The sequence below is a fragment of the Prinia subflava genome, chromosome 3 (genome assembly GCF_021018805.1).
Source record: "Prinia subflava isolate CZ2003 ecotype Zambia chromosome 3, Cam_Psub_1.2, whole genome shotgun sequence".
Taxonomy (NCBI): Eukaryota; Metazoa; Chordata; class Aves; order Passeriformes; family Cisticolidae; genus Prinia; species Prinia subflava.
Genome location: NC_086249.1, coordinates 43,739,578 through 43,753,204, shown reverse-complemented (window position 1 = coordinate 43,753,204; position 13,627 = coordinate 43,739,578). Strand labels below are relative to the sequence as shown.

The following is a 13,627-nucleotide window of genomic DNA, read 5'->3' as shown; positions in this document are numbered from 1 at the left end:
TATTGCTGCTTACATTCAAAACAAGGAGCACGGTTCCTCATCTTTATAAGGCTATATAAAGTTGTTCAGATTTCAGAGGGTGTTCTTTTGGAGTAAATTTCATTCATGTGGCTTTTCCAGTTGTCAGAGTTTGTTTCTGTGGAAGAGGCATTGTGGGTGCCATCCTTGCACTGTGCAAACCTCCCAGCCTGCAGAGAGGTGTGTACAGCCCTCTGTAGCACAGTGCCTCTGGGTTTGTAGATTCTGCGACTGAAGTTCCAGGTACACAGGACATCTCTGCTCTGGGGACTCACATCCAGGTGGTAGTGGAACCTTTTGATGCTGCTTTGCAGATGCCACCCTCAGAGAAATCCCATGCCAGAGCTGAATAACACTTGCAAAGGGCTGAGGAGGGCACCTTCCTTGCCCATCTGGCAAGACAGTAACCAATTTGTCAGGGTTACTGATTGCACTTTAGGCAGATCTGTGTTAGCCTGAGATAAGCTGCAAACGGAAGCGGACAAGTCATCACCAAACTTACACAAAGCAACCACACTCACCTATGTCTGCTTTTCCCTGTTCTTTCTCAGGATGTTTCTGCTATGTGATACAACTTTGGTTTATGGGACCTTACACTGGTTTCAAGCAAATTGAAGGGAAAGGTAAAAAGAAAAAAACCCCGGGCTTCTAAATAGGGCTTTTGGTTTAAACCCAGCAAATTTTCAGAAGTAACAAACACCAGGCAGTACAGAGATAAAGTGAGACTTGCTGAGCAAAGAAAATCAGAGTAAGATTTTAGCCATATGAACCAAAAGAGAAGTGCAGAAGCCTGCCTAAGTATGGCCTGCAAGTACAATTGATTTTCATGTCTGTTTTCAGTGGGGATGATGATTCTAAACAGGAGGACAAAATGGCAAATGAGAGTGAAGTTGCAGAAATGGAACTTACCACTCTGGAAGTCTGGTGAAGCAAAAGAAGTTTAATATATGCAAAGTGGAAGGAAAACAGAGACCTTGGCTCTAACTTATGCCATTTTAAAGTCATGAAAACTAGGTCCTGGTATATGGATTTTAAGCAAGTTTGTACAATAAGAAGTGGAGTTCTACAGCTAAATCAAAGGGAAAATTTCCTGTTACTCAGATACCTACAGCCACCAGTGCAACATGACCATGGAAAGAATATTGCAGTCTCTGGTGTGTACCAGAGTTACTGTGCCATAGGAAGAATGGGAAGTTGCACAGGGTCCTGAGGGCCACACCTGTCTTCAGCTCTGGACTCCAGAGACATGACCTCAGAAAGGTGCAGGGACAAGGAAGGGCTCTCAACCCATGCACAGGAATGGAGAAACAACCTACAAAGGGAAACTGGAAGAGTAGGGTCACCTGAGCCCAACCAAAGTAAACCTGGAGGGAGCTCTGGCTGGACGACATACCACAAGATAAACAGCAGGAGCAGAAAAAGACTGGCTCACTTAATGATTGTTTTGAAACAGGAACAAGAACCTGGCAATAAATAGATTTTAGTACATATTCATCGCTAACTACATAACAGCCACCCAGCAGGTGCAAGCAGGTTAATAACTTAAGGCAGGATGGTCAGTTAGGGAGAGGAAATGAAGCATGAGTTACAGGAAACAATGGATTTGGTGATCCATGGACTCCGTATATTCATTTAGCCCGTTCTAAGGTCAAAGCAATTATAGTATCTCCCTTTGAAAGAAACAAGACTACATTTTGGCTTCTCACAGAGAGTTGCTATCAGCAATGTTATCAACACCACAGCATTGATGATAACTTTGACTTCTTCCCAGTTATATTAATCCAAACAATGACCTCTCAGTATTTTTTAGCCATCATATCAGTTGGTAGTTAGTGATCATCAGAATGGTTTTGTTTATTTTATATAGATACTGCACATTTTAAAAATTATAATTGTACCACAAATGGTGGATTAACATCCCTGTTAAATTGCAGGCAGTGTTTAAAGTTTGAGCATACTTCCGTGTTTAAGGTAACGAGATGTGACCTCTTGCTTGTCCTGACAGGGACTTGGATACTTGCCAACCAGATTGATCCATGTTCTTAATCCATTTTGCAAATGCAATTATCAAGGGGCTTAGATAAAGTCAGTTCAAGAGACAACAAAGTTATTCATGGGTAAGATAAATCTGTTTAAAGCCAAGAAACTATTCCTTCATTTGCAAGGAAGCCCTTCAGAATTATTTTGTCACAGTAGCTTTTACATGTTGGCAAATTACTCCGAGGGTGCAGCTCTGAAGCAGCTGAGGCAAAGGGTTCAGTTGGCTGGAGCAGGAGGAAGGCTTAGGTACGCGATTGCATCCTGTGGGAAGACACCCACACTGCTTTACCAGAGCTAAGCCCAGAAGCAGGAGCTCTGGGGAGCTTTTGTCAGAGCAGTGGGAAGAATATGTAAATAATGTAGCTAAGAATATACCATATACTGGTATGCTGAGTATACTGCCGGATTTATAGGTCTTGCCCAGATTCTTGGCTGCCTCTGGGCATAATCCACACAGAGACAGATGAAGTGCTAATCAACTTGCACTCCTGGCAGTGCAATGTGGGAAGCAGGAAAGGTTAATGACTAATTGGACTGGCTTGGCTATGCATGTTTGGGAAGCAAGGATAGTGAGCAGAGAGGAGAAAGTGCACCGATGGTGCCTTTAAATTATGATAATGTCTCTGGATGGAGTAGGAAAAGTAAAATCATATTTTGGCAGGATTTCCTAGCCACTCTGCATGAGATGGAATGTGCAGACATACCCAGAAGGAAGGTGGACACCAAAAAAATTAATATTTTACCTAGGCAGAGACTCAGCACTTAAGCATAGGACCTGCTGCTGTTTTACATGCCAGAGAGTTCCTGTGCTGTTTATGAGGTAGCTATTTTCTGCTTAGTGTTGCTTTATAAGGCATCCTTGAAATAACACTGCAAATTTTAACAGATCACAGCTTATGAGGTAGAGGGATTCTTTTTTTAGCTGATTTGCTGAATTAGTCTGCCAGTGTTCTTATCTGTATGGGGCAACTGTACTCTTGAGTTGAGAAGTGGTTTCGTGTTTCAGGAGCAGAGGTAGTGCCATTATTGACTCAAGGAGCTGGGACAAGAGGACCCAGATAGGTACAAGTGGAAAATAGAAAGAAGGGTAACTAAACCAAGGTCAGAGAAGGCAAAAAGACAAAAACAGGCAAAGAAAGGGCACTTTTGCAGAGAACAGTTTAGTCTGCAGGAAGGAAAATGGAGGTAAGAAGAGACCTTCAGTCTTGTTGAGTTATTATAATTAGTAGTGCAGATAGAGCAGACTTGAGCACAAAGACAAATAAAGGCAAGAAATGCATCCACAGGCACAGGTTGCCCAGAAAAGTTGTGAATGCCCCATCTTTGGAGGTGTTCAAGGCCAGGCTAGATTGGGCTTTGAGCAACCTGGTCTAGTGGAAGATGTCCCAGCCCATGGCAGGGGGGTTGGAGCTATACAGTCTTTAAAGTCTCTTGCAACCCAACCCTAACCATTCTATACCTTATGACAGACAAGAATGTGTACATTGCACCTTTACAAAAATTATATTTATTTTCCTCTGACACTGGTGAAAAGGACACACTTTCAGAGCAAAAATTGACTCAGTCAAGGGAGGTGCCATGAACTGATTTAATTAATCTGCAAATCTAATACTAGTCTCCTGTTTTTCAAAATATTTTCATCTATTTTTTCCTTTCCTTTTTGTGATATAAGTGTTTGGTTGGCCTTAATGCAAATGGCTGGGTTTTGGGGGAGCACAATCAGTCACTAATGCATATAAGAGGTTTTTACTTGTATTTCATCAAGCCTAAGGTATCTGAACTAGTTAAGCTCCATGCCATACTAGGATCTCTTACAAATCTGTACACACAGCAAAAATTCTTGAGTGAATAAATTTTGTGTTACAAAGCACTCGACTTTTCTATTTTTGTAAACACATTACAAGCCACTTTTCTAAGAGGTTCAATTTTAAATCAAATCTGTGCATTTTTGAAATGCTGTGCTTCTGACTATTTGCCTTTCAAGCAAGACTTATGGTAATACTGAGGACTAATCTCTGCCACTTTTTCTTCTGTTGACTTTTTTTCCCGTGGATCAATTCCACTGGTTTTAATGCAATTAAACAAACACCATCACACTCCTGTTGAGCAAGGCAGGCAAAATCTGGGCTTGAGATGGTGATGTCATTGCTGTGCTGGCTGGGTCCTGACCTCAGCAAAGCCTTGCTGGCAGTTCTTAATGCAGATAGTGCTTAAGTAGATCTCTATCTGCTTTCTTAAAAGGCAGATAACTTAAAATAGACTGCAACAACACTCACGGATTTTTTCTGTTAGGTCCCGGCAGCCCAAGTTGAAAGTGCACTTCTGAAAGGTTCACCCCAAGTTGTTTATGGCATTCCCGGATATTCATCATGAAATTCTTCTTCAGCCCATTGTAAAACACAAAGGCTCTAAATCCCTCCAGGCTTCACAAAGATTTGTGCAGAGATTATAAATGAGCAGCAGATTAGCACCAGATGAAAAAATCTGTTCTGTAGAGAGCTAATCTGTTCAGTCAGTGGCCAGGTTTGCTGCACAACTTTGTGGCAAGGTCTGACAAATCTGCCTCCTTGCATTTGGAAATTCGGTCAAAATCAACGTGTCACTTTGCATTGTGTGTCTGTCCTCTCAGGTGGCTGATGCCCTCTGGGGCATCTCTCTGGTGCCTGTGCCTGTTGCAGGCTGTGGCTGTGCCTGTGGCTGTACCAGGCAGGTCTCTGCCAGGCTGCAGGGAGGCAACAGGCAGTGCCGAGAGCGTTAGCAAGCCGTGAGAAGGCTGAAAATGAGGACTTGAAAAAGAAAAGAACTCAGAAAAGATGCAACTGTTCTAAAAACCAGTGGCAGGATTAAGGAGGCAGAGAAGCCTCCTCCAAAAACTGAAGAGGAGCGGTCACATGGGTGCACAGGCTGCCGTGCCAAGGTGGTACAGGGGAGCACAGTCAATGGCCTTGGCACAGGAGAAGGAGCTAGTTTTGCCTGACTTTTAATCCTGGCTAAATCATTGAATCCCCTCTGTGATCTCTGACAAGTTAGAGAATGTAGATATAGAAAAGTCTTATTAGTCCACATAATCCAGTTCTCTACAATACAGGATTAGCCTGTAATCTTTCTTCACTGGTATTTCATGGGATGGAGCTTCTGACACGCTACCTGTGGTACAGTGTTCTACCTGTAGTACACTACTGCTGCTTGTACTGTCTGGTTCTCACAGCCAGGATAGTCTTTGGTTACATTGTTTTAACAGGAAAGCATGAAAATAATATCTCCCCATTATTTCCCATTTCTGCCCATATAATGAAGAGCAGCATTGGAAAATAAGTCTTCTAAATTTTAACTCAACAAAAAAATGATCGAGGTGAGCAGTTCCTCCTATGAACAGCTGTTCAGAAACAAGCTGTATTAGTGATGTTGCTTGACCTGCCCTGCAGGCAGCCATTCCAGGAGCAGGCCGTGCTTGCCCCCTTCTCCTCACCATCTACCATTATCTCCTGCCAGGCCAGCTGGGCTTGACCAGGAGCTGTGACCCAGGAGCAAGATAAACAGCAAATACTTTGTGTAAAATGAAATGCCTTTATCTGTCTGCAGGAACATTAAAAGAACTAGGGGAAAAAAGGTTTAAAATTGCAAAACCCTGAAACTAATGTCTTACCTAAAGCAGGTTGTCAGCTACAATCCATGTTCTCACTGTAGTTGGTGGGTGTGTACTCAGTGCAGCCCAAGCACATAGAAGGAAATTCAGCTAACCAACCAGACACAAGAATGTTTTCAGGGAAAGCTGAATTTCTCTCCAGACCCCATAGGCTGTGTTAACTAGACAGCTAAATCTTATTCATGGTGTCTGTGGGCTCTGCCTGACATACGTGTGGTGGACAGGTGGCGTGGCCTGCACAAGGTAAAGGCCAGGCTTTTGTCTGGAATCTGGAGCCCTCTGCAGTGCCAGGAGAGATCTGTTCCCAAAAGCCTTATGTTTCAGCTCCAGTTTTGCCCAAGGGGCTACCAGTGGTCCCATCCTTTTCACAAATGGGAAGACTGCACTGGCCTGGATTCTTGGTTCTGTGAATGTTTGATCTGCCAAATTGTCAGCTTAAATCTCAAAAAACACAAGTATAGGGTAAAAATAAGATATGGTGAGATATCTCCATTATTTTGGAGATATCTCACCATATTTTCTTTCTGAGAAGTGGAAGTGTTCTGAAGGTGCTTATGTTGATTCACTGAGCATGGTGGTTGAATTAATGTAGTATATCTCATAACAGAGCTACTGCAGAGAAAAAGAGGTTCCTTTTGTTAATGCTAACAAAATATAATGAGGAGTGCTTTCTTGGTCAAACACATCAAGAGTGCAGTGATATATTTGTGGAGTTTCAGCATGTCAGATTCTTATTTCTGGGTTATCCAAAAATGTCTTCAGTTAAGAAACAGCTGGTATTTTCTTCATGGACAAGCTTTCTGTCTTGCAGAGTAATTTTTAAGCAAATTGGCTCACATATTGCACTAATAAAATAATGTTATTTGTAGAGGACTAACATGGTTTCTGGCTAATGTTTTGTTGACAACTGACTCATTACATTTGACTCTTTTTGTTCTCAATTTCTTCATTCATATAATTCTTTATGACATTAAGGGAGAAAGCCTACTATATTACTCAGAAATAGGTTATGAATTAACACACCTGATTACAGATATATAGATAGATAGATAGATATGTATATATATATATAGTATACATATATTTACTCATCTACAGCATCTAAATGAACTTCTGTGGTTTGGCTGTCCTGTAATCTCTAGTAAGAGATTATGAAAGAACCAAGCATTTTTTACAGATGTGAAAATCCCTTTTTGCCTATAAAAACACTTCAATAAAAACCAGAAGATGGCTATGACAGATCTGGGTCACTAAGACAATGTGATGTACACTAGCAAGATGTTAGAGGCAGCAATGTATGGAGCTCTTTTCGAGACTGGGTACAAAGAACCAGGTCTCAGCTCTTTCTGTCATGTCATATAATTTGTTTGGTAAAATGAACAAGCTCTGTCTTTATCCATTACTCACCCTAGAAGATTTTTCTCCTTCTATTGTTATTAGAAACCTTTTATTAGTTTGTGGTTCTGATTTTTTTAATGGATACTTCATCTTAATATTTTTTTCCTGTGGCTCCATCTTTTTCAGTTCAAATTTATTCTTCTTCACTTAAGTGTGATTGGAATCATGTGCAGTATTCCAGATGAGGCCATAATAGTGTTGTCCACAGTGCTTTTTCAACTCACTTGAGTCTGCCCAATACTGTGTTGTCACAGCCTTGTTGCTTTAATAGCAGAAAGAGATCAGGATACCCAGTTCTTTCTTCTCTCCTGTTTCCCACTGACAAGTCCCACAGCTGAGACTATTATTTATTCTCAAGAGTATGGTCTTGCCCTTTGTCCCATTAGTTCCTGTCCCTTTTGGAGCAGAGACCAAGTGTTTTGTATTATGCAAGAAATTCCATTCAGAAGACTTTAATTTAAACTTTTTGAAAGGCCAGTTTCTAAAAGCCTCAGTGAAATAAGGGGGAAGGTGAAAAACCTTGTGATGGCTCAAACACAGTTCAGTTACCCAGACATCAATGTCTACTTCTATAGGAAAGCCATCTGGCTCCAGCTCCTTCTTGAGAAGGATGTTGGCTCACCATTTGTCACAGCTGCTTTCCGTGTTCAGGTGCTTAAATATCTCATGGTAGGCAACTGAACCCTGCCCTGGGACTGAGATTCAGGTCCGGATTTGGATCATAACTGTGAGTTTGGGTCTTCAGTCTAGGTGTCTACAAGCAAAATGAATGTGTGTTTGTAATGTTACTGTGAGCTTGTTAATAGAGCTAAGAAAGAAAATGTAAAAGAATTGAAAGAAGTAGTAAATTCCCATTGAGAAGACAGAATGAGCTTGCTTGTTGTAGGCTTTCTGATGTTTTAAAAGAGGACAAATCCAAAAAGAAAGTAAGGAAGAAATGAGGAAATTATAATTATATAGTATACTTCTTTCATTTCTTTGTTTCTTTCTTAAGCTGTCCACTAAGGTAGTAATGTTGGATGACAGAATATGAATGAATCTGAGTAAGCCAATAGGAAGCGAGAAATTCAAGCCAGTGTAATTCAGCACACAAGGCAAGGCTTCTCCACCATTTATTCTTTGTTGTCTCTGAGGCTCCTTATGTAAATATTTGGGATTTTGGCAGAGTCATTTGTCTTTGTTATTGCAGTGAAACATTTGCTGCAAGCATACTGACTGAAGTCTGCTTCATAATTATTTGCAGTAACAACTCAGCAATGGAGACTTAGGGTTGTAAAACTGCCAATTCTGTATTAATGTGATCTTCTTCTCTCCCTCTCCCAACTGCAGCAAGCACACAGTTGGTGTAGGAAGTCTGCAAGGCAGAACAAACAACCATATCCATCTGTGTCAACAGATTCCCACTTCACCACTCTGCCAGCCTTTCTTCCTCAGAGCCACCCATCTGTCTCTGAACAGCCACAAGAAACAGGTCAAAAAAAGGTGCATCACACAAATGGCCTTGGTCACTATCTTGGTTTCTCCCAGCAGGACTTGAGACACGGTGATCAAGGAGACTTCACACGCAGATCCAGGAGTGCTTCCAGCATTTCTTGGTCATTTCAACGAAGCAAGTCTCTGTTCTGCTTGCCCACAGTGAACTCCTCTTCAGCATCAGAGACATTTCATTTCAGTGAACCATTTCAGTTTTTAAACACTGGGTCACCTGCAACCAGGTTAAAAACATGGAAATGCAACCCCAAGCTTAACATTGATGACTTGGAGGGTGCCCAAGAGACTGATGTGGACACAGGGATGAAGCTGTCCTTCTCAGACCTGTCTGTGGTTTCTGCATACTCTGCCCTTAATGGATTTTGCAGTGAGTTGGAAGACTCTCTTCCGTCACAGAAACAAACTCTCAGTAGGGCTAAGCAGGCAGCCACCAGTGGAAGGCCTGTATCAGCCATGTGCAATACTTTTGAGTCAGCTGATAGTTCACTGCCTTCTCTTTCAGAATGGTCTTCCAGCTCTTTCACGTCAGCATCTCTCTCCAAGCAACACAAACAGCCCTTGAGAGCAGCTCCCTGTTTTCTGGATGATCGTGGTTGCCCAGCCTCACCAGTTAATGAAGAAGAATTTTACATCTGAGGTTTCTCTATCTCACACCTTCCAGAGGAAACGTGTTCTACTTTTGAATGACAGTAGTAGGTCCACCCCGAGCTTACAGAAGGTTCCTTGCTGAGGAGAATGTGATGCAGAAGTATGTTCAATATTTGAAGAAAATACTCAGAACCCTCTGAGACTGGCATTCCCAAACTGGGTACAGTAAAGCAGTCTGAGATTGCACCCTGTATCTTTGTACTGGAGGATATGATCAGCTCAGAGGCTTTTGCACAGCAGCACAAGGTGGATGTTTTGTGACCCGGCCTTGTACTGGTGGTAAAGGAAATGCCAGAAGAGGCACATAGTATTCCGTTTTAATTTGGCAGAAAATGAAGACTAATTTGTGAAACCAAATTGCTTTAACTTTTCTGAGAAATTCCCTTAACTCAAGAAAGATGGGAAAAGAAAGGCTGTTCCAAAGGCAGCTCTAAGCACAGCAGGTTGCAGCAACACAGCCTCAGTAGGGTCAGGCAAGAAGTTTCTCGTGAGGGAACACTTTCCTTCCTTTGAGAGCTGGCAGGGGTGAGAGGGGGCAGAACCACACAAACATCAAGGTCGGAAGAGGTCTTCAAGATGGTCTAAGTCCAAGTGACAACATAGCAGTACCATAATCACCCCTAAACCATATCTCCAAGTGCCATATCCTGACACCTCTTGAACACTTCCAGAGTCTGAGCTCACCAAGTCCCTGGACAATTTATTCTAAGGTCTGACCATCATTTCAGTAAATAATTTTTTTCTGATATCTAATCTGACTCTCCTCTGGTGCAAGTTAAGGCTGTTTCCTCTCATCCTTTCACTCAAGATATGTCAGAAGAGACCAACCCCCACTTCACTGCAACCTCTTATGGTAGTTGTAGAGATCAGTGAGGTCTGAGTCTCCTTTCCTCCAAACGAAACAATCCCAGTTCTCTCAGCTGTTCCTTATCACACTTCTGCTCCAAACTCTTGACCAGCTCCATTGCCCTTCTCTGGACATGCTCCAACACCTCAGTGTCCTTCCTGAACTGAGGGGCCTGGAACTGAACACAGGATTCATGGTGCAGCTTTCACCAGTGCCAAGTGCAGGCGTACAATCCCTGCCCTGGTCCTGCTGGCCACACTATTCCTGATCCAGGCCAGGATGCCGTTGGCCTTTTTGGCCACCTGGGCACACTGCTGGATCATGTTCAGCTGGCTATTGACCAGCAACCCCAGGTCCTTTTCCAGCCATTCTTCCCCCACCGTAGCAATGCATGGGATTGTTTTGACCCAAGTGCAGGACTCAGAACTTGGTTCACCTTACTGACCTCCACAAGACTGTCCTCAGCCCATCGATCCAGTCTGTCACAATCACTATGGAGAGCCTTCCTGCCCTCCAGCAGCTCAACACTCTCATCCACCTTGGTGTCATCTGTGAACTTGCTGAGGATGCACTCGATCTACTCATCCAAATCATCAGTGAAGAGGTGAAACAGAGCTGGTGCCAATGCTGAGCCCTGGAGAACACGGGTCATCAGCAACCAGCTGGATTTAGTTCCATTCATCACCACTCTCTGGGCCTGGCCATCCAGCCAGTTTTATTCAGTTAAGAGTCCACCCATCCGAACCGTAAGCAGCCAGTTTCTCCAGGACAGTGCTGTGGGAGGCAGTTTCAAATGCTTTCCTAAAGTCTGGATAGACAACATGCACAGACTTTCCCTCTCCTACTAAGTGGATCACATTGTCATAGAAAGAGATCGGGTTGGTCAAGCAGGGCCTGCTTTTCATAATCCTGTGCTGGCTGGGCCCGATCCCCTGGTTGTCCTGCACATGCCACGTGATGGCACTCAGCATGAGCTGCTCCGTGACTTTCTCCAGTACCAAGGTCTGGGCCTGTAGTTACCCAGATCATCCCTCCAACCCCTCTTGTAGAAGGGCGTTACATTTGCTAATTTCCTGCAAACTGGGACTTCTCTGGTAAACCAAAACTGCTGGAAAAGGATTGAAAGGGGTTTGTCAAAATCTTTTGCCAGCTCCCTCAATATTCTCAGGTGCATCACACCAGGGCTCATAGATCTATGTCTCACTGGGGCATAAGGTCATTAACCTTTTCTTCACGGATTATGGAGACTTCACTCAGCTCCTCATCCCTAACTTCCAGCTGTCATTGCTGGGTATCCTGGGTGCAAGTGGCTTTGATGTTAAATACTGAGGCAAAAAAATTGTTAGGTACCTCAGAACTTTCCTACTCCCTTGACACTGTGCTACCCTGCACACCCAGCAAAGAATGGACACTCCTTAGCCCATCTTTTGCTGCCAATGAATTTACAGAAATTTCTTTGAAGAAGCATCACTCCTTCACCAGAGAAGAGAAAATTCCACTGTATCTTTTACTCTGACAATCCAGGATGCAGAAAGTGCCAAAAGGGAAACCTTGGAGAACATTTTCAGCCCTCTCACCCAGAAAGCCCATCCTTTCCAGCAAGAAGGGAGCCATCTGGACTGTTGTCTGAACCACTTGTACAGACTGGGATCATCCAAGTAAATCATGTTTGCTACTTCCAACTCAGGCAATACAGCTTACTTTTTTGGAATACAAATCAAGAAGGATAACACAGCATTTTTATATATCACTACACCATTAGATCCAATAAAAGATTCATGCTTTTTAAGGGGTTGTTATTTTTCTGTTAAAAAATAATGCAGAAACTTATTCTTTGTATTTCAGTGCAAGCATGCTTCTTTCTGGATAAAACTTGTTTCTTCTCAAATACCTCTCCTCAAAGGGAAAACAAGTCAAATTTTCTGACTTTCAGATGTTTTTAAAATATGCAATTTTTGATAGTCTGTTTTATCTAATTAAATTGGTGTTTAAAAAAAAAGTAAGTGCAAAGTTGCTAATGTGAAAGCTAAGTACCTTCACCTGGATTTAAGTAATATTAACAGATTTTATAATGCGTGTTCTGAAAAGTTACATTTTTTGGCTGACAAGTGTCACTGATTATGACTCTGGTCAAGCCACTGGGGAAATGACCATGGTAAAAGGTGTGTGTATAATGCTGGGTGTAACCTACACACAGATGTAAATGCTGAAGACCTGCCATGATGGCATTTGTGGTGTGCAAAATAAAAAATTATTTTCAGAGAAAGTTATTTACTGTATTACCAGGTAATTTTAATCAAAAGAATTTCTGCTTTGGAGGGAAAGAAAAAAAAGATTGAAAAGCACACACATACTCTAAATAATAGTTACAAGAAGTGGAACAGCTCCCCTGGCCCATTTAGGTAAGTGCATGGATTTTAGAAACTATTCTGGAAGAAAGTCTAGAGGAAAACAAGTACAGACTTTTAGGGAAGGAACCTGAAGCCTGAGTCCAGAAGAGGCCAGAAGGATAGTCAAAGCTTTTTCCTTTTGCTGTTGTTTTCTTCACACAGGAAAAATGGGCAACAAACTGAATTCCAAGTCTCCTCTCTGTGAGATGCTGTCATAGCATTTACCAGGAGTTGACCTTTTCTTTTGTGCTAAGCACAATGAATAAATAGGAAAATCTATTCAAGGTAAAGAGCACAGAAGATTATCAGCCTTCTCCTGCCCTCTAAAACTGTTTAGTCTTACTGCAGTTTTGGGTAAACTATTCTCTTTCTGGGGCCAAAAATAGCACTGATGAAGAATTTGTCATGGTGTGTGTGTGTTTACCTGCTCGATGCACCTTCAGACCCCACACAGTTTTTCTTCTGCCTGTTGTGACCTTTGTTATAAACGCTAGGACAAATTTATTGCTAAATTTAATAGTTTGGTTTATTAACATCTAAATCACAAAATTTAGAATCAAATTATAACAATTTTAAACAATAAAAACAAAACAATACGAACTCTACGAACAGCAAACTTACTTGACCGAAGTTCTCTCGGGAAAAGTAGAGCCAAGGGTGACCCCAGAGACACAGGACCTGGCAGCTTTGTCTCTAGCTGGGTTCACAAATTTGCCCACCTAAAGGCCCAACTTAAATACCCTTAACTTTCCCTTCGGCAATCTTCCTCCCATTGTTTCTTTAATCGTCGGCCATTAACTTTATTTACATTAAATCTCGAAAGGGTCTCCAGGCATATTCAAATGCTAATGTCCAGAGTTAGTCTTTGCTTTGAGTAACTGTCGTAGAGGTGTGTGATGACCGGTGTGAGTCCTCGCTGGCACGTCTTTGCTGGCACGTAGCGTTTGACCTGTTGCGAGTCCAGATGAATTGAGCTGCACGTAGGCAGGGGCAAGTCGTTCTCACCTTCCATTTTTAGAACCCGGAAGATCAGGGAGGTGCTTTCCAGAAGTTCGTGAAACGTGCGGGTTGAGCATACACACACATACCTTTATATAATATATATCACAGTTCCCAATCTATAATTATTTATAAAACATGAATTAAATA

The 13,627-nt window shown here is 42.3% G+C and overlaps 1 protein-coding gene across 1 annotated transcript in view; it reads left to right on the top strand.

The window, feature by feature from the left end:
* FAM124A (family with sequence similarity 124 member A) overlaps nucleotides 1-9,243 on the top strand; it is a 37,881-nt gene extending 28,638 nt beyond the window's left edge. The window contains exon 4 of the mRNA XM_063392047.1: nucleotides 8,432-9,243. Coding sequence (XP_063248117.1) covers nucleotides 8,432-9,229 — 798 coding nt within the window. The 3' untranslated portion in view covers nucleotides 9,230-9,243. The remainder of the gene's footprint in view (nucleotides 1-8,431) is intronic.
* Nucleotides 9,244-13,627: the final 4,384 nt, after the last annotated feature.